This window comes from Coloeus monedula, assembly GCF_965178545.1.
Source record: "Coloeus monedula genome assembly, chromosome: 2".
Lineage (NCBI taxonomy): Eukaryota > Metazoa > Chordata > Aves > Passeriformes > Corvidae > Coloeus > Coloeus monedula.
Window position 1 is genome coordinate 83,223,135 of NC_138782.1, and position 13,802 is coordinate 83,236,936.

Consider the following 13,802-nt stretch of genomic DNA (forward strand, 5'->3'; position numbering starts at 1 on the left):
CCCTTTTGCAAAAGCAGTCTGAGTGAACAAAGCACAAATAAGGGTTAAGATTGGCTTTCACAAGCTAGCTCATGGCAAGTAGAGGTGTAGTCTTCAAAATGTATCAAGCTGTGAAATATCTTCTCACAGAATCATTTCTATATTATTATTTCAGCTTTTTTTGCCAGATTGCACTGTATGTCCTTGTTCTCTCCCCCCACCGGCCCTGTACAGTTGCTTACCTTTCTGATGGGGTGGCTTTTTCTTCAGAAACCTCCTTTGAATTCTCTGTCCTTCCCTGAAAGGATTTATTTTTGTTTATTTCTTTTTTGCATAATCTGCTGAACAGTTCTGCGGTTTGCTGTGGCATTTTACTGCTATGCTTGCATGTGCCTGTTTTTCTTTGGAATTTACACTCTCTCAAGTTTCAGTACAGACTCCAAGGATTATTATTATTAGTAGTAGCACAATAATTTATGATGTGCCAAATCCAAGGTGGCTACCTTTGGCCTCTGCAGTTACCCCAGGTGCTTGCAGACAAGCATTGTTTTTACCTCTTCCTACAAATTCATGAGCTGTAGAGCAGGTGAAGGAAGCTCTGTTTGCACCAACACACATTCTCTCTGCAGTAAGGTCACACTGACAACTTGCTTTGAGAGCTCTGTTGCTGCTCTCTTACTGCCTGGGTGTTTCTGCAGTTCCCCCGAGTGTTTCTTGCTCTTTCATCAGCATGCTGAGGGTCAGAATTATATGAGCTGCTTTTTCAGTAAGACTTTATTGAAGAACTCGTCACAGCAGAGCTATGCCAAGTTCACAAATCCTCAGCACAGAATTCTTCCGTTTCTCAGTTTTTGCAGGAGATGAACAGATTTTTTTCTTTAATCCAGACGCCTGTGATGATAGGAGCGCCCAGGCAAGGGAAATTGATCTAAGAGGACAATCACTTATTACTATGTTTCATTTAACTGTTCGAGATGTGTATGGACACCCAAATCTCTGCTTCCCATTCTTGAAGATGATTAAAATAAAGTAGGATTTTTTAAAGCTTTAGAGTTCCCTCAGGAGTTAGGTGGAGATGGCGATGTCTAGCAGGAAGGTTAGCTGCTCTTTGACTAATGTAGATGCCTGAGTTATAATGCCCGAAAGTGTTAAAGAGTTTATTGGTTTGCCATGGCAAATGGCTTTACCATTGAGTAAAATGATAAATATAAAAGTATTTAAAAAAGGTCTAGAAGATTGGTCATTGAGCAAAACATTGGTGCAAACATATGTATATTTCTACATCTTGGCCTAAGCAGTTGCCAGTTATCTTCTTTGCCGTAGATACCAGTGTGTTCCTCTGAGAGTCAAAAATGAAGCTCAGGAGAACATTGGTTTCTTACAGATAGTTCAAATGGTGTGGCAAGGTCAGGTGTGCAGGAGACCTTCCAGGATACATTAAGAAACCTATTTCCAGCTGGCACTGAAAGTCATTAAACTTTTAATATCGCTGATAAGAGGAAGGCTTTTTATTTCTGATGTTTCCATCTGTCAGTTGTCAGGAAAACCCCAGGACTCCAACCCATTATATGTATCAGAAAACAGTATCTATATTTTAAATTACTACGTGTAAGAATGAGAGATTCTTTGTGAAAATATTATATGTTAAAAAGGAAGACTAAATAATGAACTGAGAGTGCTAGACACTGGAAGTCAAAAACAAACAGAAAAATCCACAATTTTAAAAAGCCTCATTCTTGTAATTTGGAAACATAATTTTTCTTTTTTGCTTTTCCTGTGATTCTGCAGTGCCTGGTGTTAACACTGTGGTTTAATTAGGCATGAACAAAACTGCTAAAATTTTATATTTCTTAATATTCCTTTTCAGGAATGACACCTCAAAATTGGAACATTTCCATTTCTTATGTACATGAGAAGTAGCATAGTTGCACTTAGAAGGCTTTATTAATGTTAAATAACCATTGCAATTGTATTGTGTTTACCCAAGCTGATAACCATTTGTTGGGTAATATATTCCTTAAAAAGGAAACACAATCAGTGTGTTTAGTTTAGCAAGAAATCCATGGTTTGATAAAATAATCTCTTGATTAGAAATAGATATTAAGCTGCATTACAAAATCTGTTTGGGCTTGAGCAAAAAATGCAAAGCAGATTAACTGATCAACTTTTTCCAGCACGCAGTATTCACGTGGTTCAGTGTACTCAATTTATGTGCACAGGCATTTAATAGCCGTCTTCTGAATTTTTTATCCTTTGAGAAGTTTGGCTGTGAAAATCATGAGATATTTTGTGTGAATGGGGAAAATAGTTCTTTAAAAGTATCTGAACAAATGGTCCTAGAATTAGGAAGAAGCACTGAATGAACAACTCGGGATCTGCATTAGGTGCTGGACTGTGCCCCATAAGTGGTGAGGGCTCTAATAACTGCATGGCTATGGACTGTCTCAGACGTTCTTACTCAAATCATTAGAATTTCTTATATTCATGACCTCATCAGCAATCACGTGTAAGAGTGCTTTCCCTGGATCCCTGTTTCTCATACCTCGTTTCCTCTCACTTGCCTTGGTTTGACATGAACGTCCTTGGATTTGTCACCTTTAAGTATTTGGTCTTTGAAAAGATCTTGCTTTGAGTTTGTCTTATCTTTATATCTTCAGAAGCTGTTTTATTTTGTTACTTCTGCTTCTTTATTTTTTCTGTCTTCATCCTATTCCTTCAGGAAGTCTTGATTCCTTTGTTTCCTCAAATTCCATGTAATTCTTCTTTTTGTTCCCTGACTGTTGTCACTGCATCTCCCTGATCTTCAGATGTTGCCCTTCTGCTGTGGAGTCATAGTACCAGTGGGCAGCTTAATTCTCCCTGTTGTCTTGGACATTCCACCCCACTGGAGAAGTTTGGAAATAAAGTCTATAGTACTTTGCAGTTGTGGGCAGTCACAGCATTGGAGACTAATGCAGAAATAGGAATCCGAGATGTGGTGTTTCACTATAGAGGTTTTATTTCCTAGACTGTTACTTGTGGCTGAATATATCCCAATACCCTCAGGAAAAGGAGCTCGCAAATGCCATACACAGCTCTTAAAAAAATGTGGTTTATTTTTGCAGGGTGACCTCCTAAGGGAGGTGTGGGACTCCAGTTCTCCTGCAGTAGGAGACTGGTAAGCAACCAAAAGGTTTCTCCTTCATGACCACACAGCTGATCATTTATTTTGGGATGTGCCTCTTTCACTTGTTTATTTGCTTTGGCTGTGAGAATGTATCCTAATGGAGAAAATGTAGTTATGGTATCAGTAAGAGGAAGAATCACTTTCTGGGCCTTATGTAGCAGCTCTAAACTTTTCTCCCCTTCAGGCATTGGAATTTACATTTAAAAAAAGAAAACAAACAGTTTGTGTACTTGAGCCTATCAAAAAGAAATGCCTTCATTGCACTTGCTAGCTATGAAAAGAAAAGGCAGATTCTTCTTAAAAGAAAATAGAAACCCATTGCATTTAGAATCCATCTTGCCTCTATGTTATGGTTCCTTTTATTTTTTAATTCTGTATTTGGAAATAAAGATGTTTTTAATTTTTTAAGATTTCAACTGCTCATTTTTTTTCTCATGGAAGTTAATATTTTCTGCATCTACTATTACGATCTTTTCTTCTGGGACCTTAAAAATTGGCTGATGACTAGGGATGTGGAATAAGAATAGAAATAGGTGGATTGAAGAATGTTTTTCTATTTATAAATGTTTGGTAATAGAGGGGAAAGTGCAGCAAGAAGGCATTTAAAGAGAGAAAGAATTTGAAATTGAATGTTTTAAGCTTTCGCTTACAGACATCACTTTCTTTAAAGGGGGTTATTTACTAAACTGAAGTAATTTCAATTGCTGTGAAAAAAAGCATGCATATGGAAATATAAGGCTTCTGTCTGCCAAGTCTCCATTTATCTAGAAACTTATCTCCTTTTTTCTTTCGAAAGAACTTGAAAATGAGGAAAGTAGGTGCATTTGTAAAGTTTAAGCTTGTCCATTGTAGACATGCTGTCTGAAATACTAACTTAACTACCTTAAAATCTAAATTTGCATTGTTATTGCCTCTTATGTAGAGTAGGAGCTTGCCCAGGAATTTCATTCTCCTTCAGGGTTAAGGGTGATGAGACTGATGTTTGAGTAGAAAGATGGACCACTGTGACAGTCAGGTGCACTGTGGAGAGACACAGAAAAGCATTGGCAGCTGGTAGTTGGCAGAGATAGTGAAGGCATCTTCATGGGACTAGACTACATTCGATTTAAATGATTTCTTCTCTTTTTCAGATAGATATATTAGGGGTTTTTTTTCACAATTTACTCTAAATTAACATAAACTGTGCCTGCATGTTAGTTGTCTCAAAATGACTCCATTTTTCAGCCAGGCAAGAAAATTTGAAATGGGTTAAGTATTTTATCTTTTTTTTAAAATATATTTTAAATTCTTTCAGAACACAGGGGATAGAAAGAGCCTGGAAAATGAGAGATTTCCTAAGCCTTGACTGTCTTCATTCTTAGAAAAAGAAATAAGCTTACCCCACTGAAGTTCTTCCCAATGAATGGCCCAGATGATGATAGCAGGGGGAAGACTTTCTCAGCAGGGAGGGGAAGATATAATCATGAAATTTGACATTCTTAAGCAATGGTCTTGTATTACATCAGTCTGATTTGATAATGAACTATTGCTGAAACGGGGATGCAGCTCAAGCCAATTTTTTTCCAATCACACCTTGCAGACTAGCAGTAATGTAGTGAATCAGCTTCCAAAAGGATGCTCCTCTGTGTTTTTGGAAATTATTTCTGTTGGGCAAGTAGGCTGGTTCCTGATAATTAGATCAAGTACGGGCAGGAACACTGAATATTGCTGCTGGTGAACAATTTCCTTCCTCTTGAAAAGGAAGAGGTGTGCAGGTCGGTGTTTGTCCTTGCCCAGGACACCATTGTTGCAAAGACCAGTGCTACTGTTCTGATGCACACCACCTCTGACAGCCCCGTGTCCAAGGCTTGATCCTTTGGGATTCTAATTCTGACTGGCTATCCGAAAATAGGCTAAGGAATAAATGTTTAATTAAGTCAGGCTCCATGGAGTTCTTAGTGTGGTGGGAGTTTCCGTCTTGAAATTGCTGAATGCTGGTTCAAGGCGCTTTATCAACAGTGTGACAGAAGCACTGGCACTGTACCAGCACTGAGGATAAGCATTTTGGCTGAGAACTGCCATCATTCCTAATTCATCTTCTGTGAAGCACTAGAAGCTAGCAGAAGTACCTCTCAGGAAGAGAAGTGATGATGCATTATTTGAATACTGCTATGGACTGTGGTATTTAAAGGGGAGAAGTAGGGATGAACTCCACACTGCAAAGGGAGAATCAAGAAGGCACTGTGCTGAGGAGCTCAGAATTAATTCCTAGAGGAACGGAGTTTCTCGACAGTTACATTTGATGGTTTCCCTGTCCCACTTCGAATCTGAAACACCAGAAGTAGCATGTGCATTATAGGTAGATGTAAGGTGTGAATTACAGATACAAGAATCACCATGGCCTTGTTCAATCTTTTGTATAAAAAATACCCATTTAGAAGTCTACTACGATGCAATAATGGAAGAGTGTTTTTAATACTGTGTGTTTTGCTCAGAGTACTTGTAGTTTTCATTAAATGCCCAGCAGTTCCAAAAAGGTTCTTTTATATTAGAATAAGTACCTTTGTAAGACTAAGGTCTCTTAACAAGGTACAGGGAAGAGTAGGTGCTATATTTCTTCCTTTGTAAAGTAATTACTACAACTTGCAAATGTTAAAGGCTGTGATCACCAGTTTTCTAATGGGAAAATTCATTTAAGTCAGTGCTTTGGCAGGTGTTCATATTTTGGGGGAAAGATCCATGTTCCAGATTGCTAATGAATGGCCAAGCAAGTCTCTCGATAGTTAATAATATTGCCTAATTGCCACAGTCAGATAAACTGCCATCCAATTTATTGCTATTCTGAGCATCTGAACACTAGAAGAGTGATAAGCCATGAGAAAACCTTATGAGGTGGGTGGTTAGTTGAAGTCATTGTCTGCAATTTTATACATTTCTTTCTCTGTCAGGTGATCTTTCTAACATTTCCCTGCTTTGGCATAAAATCAGACATGTGGCCATACCCCCTGCTGCCCCCACTTCCACTAGGCAGCTGTTTTCAAAATAATATACCTTCCCCATAAGGCACTGCACAGCCAGGAGTTTCTTCCTGGGTTTATGTATCCATAGTAGGTTGGAAAAGGATGTTGTGTTTTCCTGCACACACTTAATGAAACATAATATAAAATCCATAAACATGAGTCAGTCAAACCTCTGGACTGTATGTAGCTTTTCAGTGCGGATGGAAGAAGTGCACTGCTGTGCAGAGCATTCTGCAAAGGGAAAAATTGCTGATCTGAGCAATCTGATTATCAACAGAAGGCACAAACTTCACTTAAGGAGTAAATGATTTGAGGAAAAAAACTCTTTTCAGGTGCTGGAATGGATAAAGAATAGTATGTGACACAAAAACCCGACTCGAACTCTGTCAGTCCTGCAGCAGGACAGGATGCAATTGTAAGCGAGTTTAATAAAATTTTCTTATAGTTCACTTCACAGGTAAAATCCCAAGGCTCCCTGTCCAGGAGTGAACACAAGTATTCAGGGTAAATACCAAGAATGTTAGGATTCTGCTTATCAAATCCTGTACCACGCAGTATAGGAGGACTTGATCCATGCTCAGGACCATTTCCTTAATTAATTGTCTTTACCTGGGAATTAAGGGAAAAGGGGTTCATGGGTTTTTCCACTGTATGTGTTATTAAACTCTTTGGAGACAGCTATGGCCTTTTTCGAATCTGCATCTCTCTGACAGTAGTAAATTCCCGTGTCACTGCTCAAGAGCAAGTAGACAACAGAGGTGAGAAATTATGCTAATGAATTGCAATAACCACCTCCTTTTTATGAGAGTGCTTATGCACAAGATCCTGAATCTAAAGTGTTACATTACCTTGTACAGCTTTTTATTGGTAAACTATAGCAACTAAATGCAGCTAGCAGTTAAATACAGCTTTATACTGCTGAAGAGGGCCTTTGGAACAAAGTGAAGTATCTGGGTAAAATTGTTAAAGTGTTAGATAGGGTTCTCAGGTTACCATGGTTACTTGCAAATTTTGCATTGTATCATAGATTAGGATGCATAGGATGAAGTAGCCAAAACAACTACAAAGTCCAGTGCATATGAACTACATTTCCAAGCCACACAGAGTTGCCAAATAGAAAGACAGCTCAGGATATTGGCTGCCGACAAATCTATGAATCAATGAAGAGAGGCCTGAAGGAGATTTAGAATATATGTCATTTGAAAGCCCATGTTATTTTGAAGTTACAATCTTAATTTGTAAAGACAAATGAAGAAAAAAAAAAAAAAGAAGAAAAGAAAAAACTTCAATCATGTAAAGAGTGGAATGATTTTTTTGTACACTTTTTCCAGTACTGAAATCTGACATTTTGCTTTGAGACCTTCAACAAAGAAGGTTGATGCAACATGGATAACACATTTCATGCACTTAGGCTGGCAATAGCACTTAAACTGGAAGCAGTTTATTCCCATGGAAACCTATTTGCATTTGGGCCAGAAGTGACTTTTTTCCCCCCTCTGTTAGCACTGCTGATGTTTTAGTGTAAAATAATTGCTGAATATTGACAGCAAATTTGAAAAGTATTTTTAAAATGTTGAGTAGCTGATGGTATGTAAAATGGAGATGTATTATGTGCAATTTTTCTGTGTAGGATGGAGGCATGTTGCTGAAAAATGCAGGGCAGCTTTTGATCTTCTATTATTTATGCCTAAAAGAAAGAAAAAATTGTGAATTACAATCTGTTTATCCTAAACAATTTTTTTTTTTGTACAGGTGACAAAAGAACTCAAACAGTATGACAACAAAATTATAGAGTGCAAGTTTGAGAACAACAGCTGGGTCTTCATGAGACAGAGGATAGACAAAAGCTTTCCAAATGCCTACAGCACTGCCATGGGTGAGTAGAACAATTTGCTTTAAAAGTTTCTCAGGCTAAAATTTTAATGTTTTACCTCTGTTCTGTTTTAAGGAGGAAAGGCACTCTGTGTTCTCATTTCTAGTCTGAGTCCTGACTTCCCTAACTTATTGTAGTAATGCCTCATCTTGCAAATGCTTATGTCATCAGTAGTTTTGAGACAGCACAAATCCTCTGGCTGCAGGATTATGTGATGAAGTCAGTCAAACCAATATTCTGACGCAGAATTTAACAGGTAATGCAGAAGCAAGTGCCTAAGTCTTTGTAGAACTGCAAACACTTGTGCAAAGATGACTTTAAATGGCAGGGCATGCCTTTTCAAGTCAGAGCCAAGAAAGTTTTTATTACAATAGCATCGCTTCAGCTGACATCAGTGCCCAGTGTTGTGTTGGCTTGCTTGGTTGTAATGCAAACTGGCACATTATGAGTGGAATTGGTTGAAAAAAAATCCATTACAAATGCCAAAACCATGATTTGGCAGATGGGCTAGAAAATTACTAGGAGAAAAATGTCATCTTAGGTTTCAACAATAGTTACACAAACAGTGAAGCGGGAAACAATTGAAAGGTGGGGTATAGCCGTGCAGAGTTGGGAGATTTTCATGTTCCTCTACCAAAAAATATTTTGCCAAATATTGTAAATTAAATGGTGATATTTACTTTCAGGTGTAGTGTAAGAGTTTGAGTAGAAGTGTGTGCAAGGCTGAATAGCAATAAACATATTGATAGTGACTTTTGTTAAGTGCCAAAATGAAGTTTAGTCATATTTAAGACCATGCTAATTACTAGGGCATGCACAGCTGATGTAGGATTTTCTCTAAACTCTTCTATTTGTATTTCTGCCTGAGCAGTGAGTAGATTATCTTGAATAAACACAATGTGGTCATTTTTCCAGGAGATAATAAATCTGTTGGCACCTTAGGGAACCAGCACAGAATGTAGGTGAAATACTTGCTGAGCAGTCCTGTCAGGAAAGAGGAATGGACCACAAAAGTCATACGAGTACAATGACATCTTTGTGACCATGACCTAAATTTCTCTTCTCTGGTTCACCTTAATGTTTCAATAGTTAGTTTTCCTTGGAGTTTTCTCCTTTTTTTGATAAGTAGCATATTCTTATTTCCTTCATTCTTAAGAGCATATGTATTTGTCCTTTTCCTCTTCTCATTTTCTCTATTTGTAGAGCAGTTTTCTTATTCCTGACCTTTTTTCTCCCAAAACATAGTGAACTTCCTAAAATTTAAAATTAAAATTAAATGCTACAGGAAGAATTTTAAAGATATATCACAAATTTTCTATAGGAATTTTCAGGACAGAAAGTTTTCTTTTGGCTTTGAGTTTTCATTTTTGACCATTTTTCAACATCTCCAAAAGCTGTACTTTTTCATTTGAGACTTTTTTCTCTAGATCCTCTCTCTTCTCTTAGCTTTCTCCTGATGAAAAATGCTATTTATTTTTCCCCATGGTTGAAATAGCAACAAAATAAACACCTGTCTGCATCTTGCTTTTGGACTTTGTTACCTTTCAAATTGAAAGCAGAAGGTCTTTTTTTTGAGTGATTAAGCTAAGGCAGACCTAAAAAATTGATTCTGAGTTACGCCAGTTGCCTTGTGACTCAAATTCTGTTCTTAAATTACTGGTAATCATAATGCTTCCCAACTGCAAAAGTCAAATACTGTGCAACTCTTAAAGCACCTTTTCACCAAAAATAGTGAGATAACTAAAAATAAGGCTGGAAAGGTGCTTTATTAATTGTAAAGTAATCCTTTGATTGGTTCTGGAATTCTGCAGGAAAGAAAGGAATGTTTTTGAGAATCATTGTTATTCATAACAATGCTACATTGCAAATACATTTTAAGGAGTCCTAACGTTGTTTAGTACTTTAGGGGGTCAGTAGATTATTTTGCATGGAAATTGCATCCTGACTGTGGCCAGCCCTTCCTTACATGCTGTCAATTATCCTCTAATCATTTTGTGCGTTCTTCCAAGATAGTTGTAGGATTCCCACTTAATTTCATGCCCCTTTTTTCCTCCTCTTCTCTAAGTCTCTCAGGAGGATTAATTAGGGGAATACAAAGTTACACAGGAAAGCATTAAAAAATATTTAATTTGTTTAAAGTGAAGTAAGCCTATTTATTTGTTCCATGAAATCCCATGGGCCATGACTTACAAACTGTGGTCTGGGGAGTTGTGTTAAGCACCCCAAGGGTGCCCGTACATGTGTGCCTTAGCCACCACACAGCACCATGGCTGCTCCTCCATCATATGGTCTGGTGTTCCAGACACGCCATTTGCTTGGAGTCAAGTCCTTCTGCCCCATGAAGGTATATGGCTTTAAAAAAAGGACTGTGCATTGCAGGTTTAGGGTATTGATAGTACTTACTGGTGAAAAAAAGAAGTTACCATAATTCAGAGGTTTTCAATATTAGAAGCCAGTCTTGTTTCCAGCTACTCGTATTTGATGTGTGTTTCAAAGCCATGTCTCACAAGGCCTTCGTTGCTGTTTCTTGCCTCAATAGGATGTCAGCTCTTGGTGGTTTTACAGTTGCCCCAGGAAGCCTTACACACACACACCCCTTTTGTTTATTTAGAAAGAGACTCTCGTGAGAGTAGAGGCCCACAGCATTGCTTTGCTCTCTGGGGGGCAGAGCAGAGATTCGTGACTCCAGACACAACCACCTTGTCAAACTGGGTATTTAAGGGTGAATGCTTGAGCCAGAATATGTTGTTATTTTGCCAAGAGGAGGTGAAGTTATTGAAGTGCCGACTACAACAAATCAGTTTAGTTACATGAGAATGTATTCTTTGTTCCCAGCTGTCTGCAACAGCATCCAGAATCCAGTGACGAAGGAGATGCTGTTTGAGTTCATTGACAGATGTGCAGCAGCTTCCCAAGGACAGACGCGGAAGCACCACCTCGATCCTGACACTGAACTCATGCCACCCCCCCCACCCAAAAGGCCTCGTACCATAACATAGGGCCTTGGTCTCATTGGATCGTGTGTGTACAGCTCTGCAGAAGGTGACACGCAAGTGTGAAGGCTGGGAAAACAGAGATCTGAATTGCTGTAAATACTTGTGTGTGTTTTTTGAGTTTGGTTTTCATTTTGTTTCATTTTTCCGAATTCCACATACAAATGGACATTGTTTTGTAACTGATAAATTCAACCTTACCTTATGGTATTTGAAGATTAAATTTCCAAAGGTTTAGACAAGAACCAAGTAAAATGAAGTCAGTGGAAAGCTGCCTTGTTTATATACGGATCTCTTTTCACCTTTAATTTATAATGTCAGCTATCTGGAACTGAGGAAATATTGGGATGCTGTACTTTTTAGAAGCTGTGTTTAAAAAAGCAGAAGTGGTTTTTTTTACTGTTGTTATTAAACTGGCTGTGATTTGTCACCCATAGTAAAACTGATCATAGTTTCCCTGCACTTCTGAGACTTGTGTTTAACAGCAAACAGCAATGTTTGTGTTTTCTGTTGATTAAAAACTAAGCCGCCTTAGATTACTCTAATTTTGAAATTAGCTGGGGTTTTGTTGTTGAAATATTAAAAAAGAAAATTCTTCTTGTAAATAGCATCCCTTTGAAATAAGGGAATGTGCTGGGTGTTTGCTTTTTCCCCATGTTTGAACCTAATGCCAAATGTATAGTGGGCTGATAGTAGCTTTGCCTTTTTATCTGTAGATCAGAAATGTACCAAATCCTTAGTATTAAGGTCTCTGTTAAAGAGACTGTTTCTAGTACAGGGCTTAGTTCTCCACAGTGATACCATTGTAAATACTACTAAAAGGTAAACATCACTGTGATAGGCAAGAGTAATAAGCAGTGCTAATAATGAAGTCTTGCATCCAGGCACAAAATGGCAAAATAAATGCCAAGGCAACTCCCGTGTAAAGGAGAAGGTTGTTTCAGTGGAATAGAGTCACATCAGACAGAAAGTCTCCTGATTTACATAATTGCAGGGCAAAAATAAATCATTTTGGGGTGGTGGATGAGTGTCCCAGGGAACGGGACGCTCATTTTCAAAGGTAGGGTTGGCTGTCCTGTGGCACTGTGCTCATCCTCTGGCTGACTTTCTTTCTTACCAAATGAAGGAGCACATGAATGCCCTAATGGCTTTTGTTGCGCGGACTGGCAGATGTTCATAATATGAGTTTCGAGAAGCTGCCGTCTGGCTGTCTAACGGAGGAGTTGTTCTGAGCTGGGATTAATTGGAAACCAAATGCAGATTTTAAAGTTTACTGTCCATTTATCAAGCAGGGATTGAATTGGCTCTTTCTATCGTTTACTTAGTGTGTGAGTCATCCATCCATTCAGCAGTCTGATTAGTGAAGGTCATTAATTTGTTATAACTAAAATGCATTTCTCTTTAAATGACTTTTCATGTTTGTAAGCAAAATTTACTCCTGCATTTTTTTTTCTATATGAAAACTTTATGACTTTGCTTTGTGGTGGCTCCTCTAGTTGTTTCAACCTGTTGTATAAATGCACACAGCATCATTTAGATAGCGTTCCTGGTTTCTCTTTCTGGGATATTCCATATGTGTTTTAGAGAACTGAAGGAGTTATATAAGTTACTTTTTATACTATGGTAAAACTTGAGGGGAAAAAATGCTTTCATTAAAGTTCTTTCTTTCAACTGTACATAGTTTCTGCACATTATCTATTGAAAAGATATAATATCACCTATGCAAGGTTGCAAAATGATCTCTTAAAAAGAGCCTTATTAATTTGATGTGAAAACCTATGCATCCTCTGTGCATCTTGCATTGAAACACACAGTTAATTATTTCTTTGCTCGGTATAAATAATTTCCCCCAGATTATACTTGTCAGTGAGATTGTCATAACATACACTTTGTCACTGATCTCCGTGGTTCATGGCAATTGCAGTGTGTATGATGATTATAGCCTTCTCCATGAGGTTAGGACATTTCATTTTTTTAAGAATGTGTCCAGGTTATTTCTGTCTTTCTCCTTCCCAGCTCTTGCATTTTGTATTTCAGCAAGACCTGGCTTCTGGTTTACCTTTTACTTCAGAGCTGCAGCACTGCAAGCTGTCTTCCATGTGCATTCCACTAAATCCATGAATGTGTTTTGGCCCTTGCATTTTGACAGTGTCTTTTTTTCCACTCTCAGTTTGAAATGGATATTTTGGAAGAGTAGTGATTGCAAGAAGGTACAGAGCTCCATGTTCACATTTGGCTGTCGAACTTGTCATGCACTGTGACCTGTAGCTTTTCAGAGAGGTCAGTCACCTTTGCTTTTCTGGAAGAGGAGGCTCCTGGGGAAGGTTTGAATGAAGATGGTGAAAACAAATGGACTTGGACCTGGACCAGATGGGTTTAATGCCATGAGAAATGCAAACCTCCTTCTCTGCTTCTAGATATTCAAGAGATTGAAGCTAAAAAGCAAAGAAGAGTTTGTGCCAGGAAAATAATGATGGTGATGATGAAAAACAATACCCTAACTTGTCTATTCTGTGGTGTACAGCATGAATTCATCCACTGTTTTGTCATTTGTTAAATATATAATTAAAATTTGGATTCAGTGGAGTTTCCAGAAAATGTAAGTACATTCCTCTAAAAACCATGTATTAAGTATTTTAATAAAGTCAATGGTTTAAAATACTTTCCCTAAAGATGTGTTTACTTTTGATGCCTGTGCTTTCCAGTGGTACTGTGGTACCAGTGCAAAGTACAGGGGTACCTCAGTGTTATTGCTGTTCAGTCCTCCAAGAAAATGATCCACATTTTTCAGA

At 38.1% G+C, this 13,802-nt stretch overlaps 1 protein-coding gene across 1 annotated transcript in view; it reads left to right on the plus strand.

The window, feature by feature from the left end:
- The window catches only part of RNGTT (RNA guanylyltransferase and 5'-phosphatase), a 172,100-nt gene extending 158,606 nt beyond the window's left edge, over positions 1-13,494 (plus strand). Inside the window, exons 15-16 of the mRNA XM_082300231.1 lie at positions 7,897-8,020; positions 10,853-13,494. Coding sequence (XP_082156357.1) covers positions 7,897-8,020; positions 10,853-11,016 — 288 coding nt within the window. The 3' untranslated portion in view covers positions 11,017-13,494. The remainder of the gene's footprint in view (positions 1-7,896; positions 8,021-10,852) is intronic.
- The last annotated feature ends 308 nt before the right edge of the window (positions 13,495-13,802 follow it).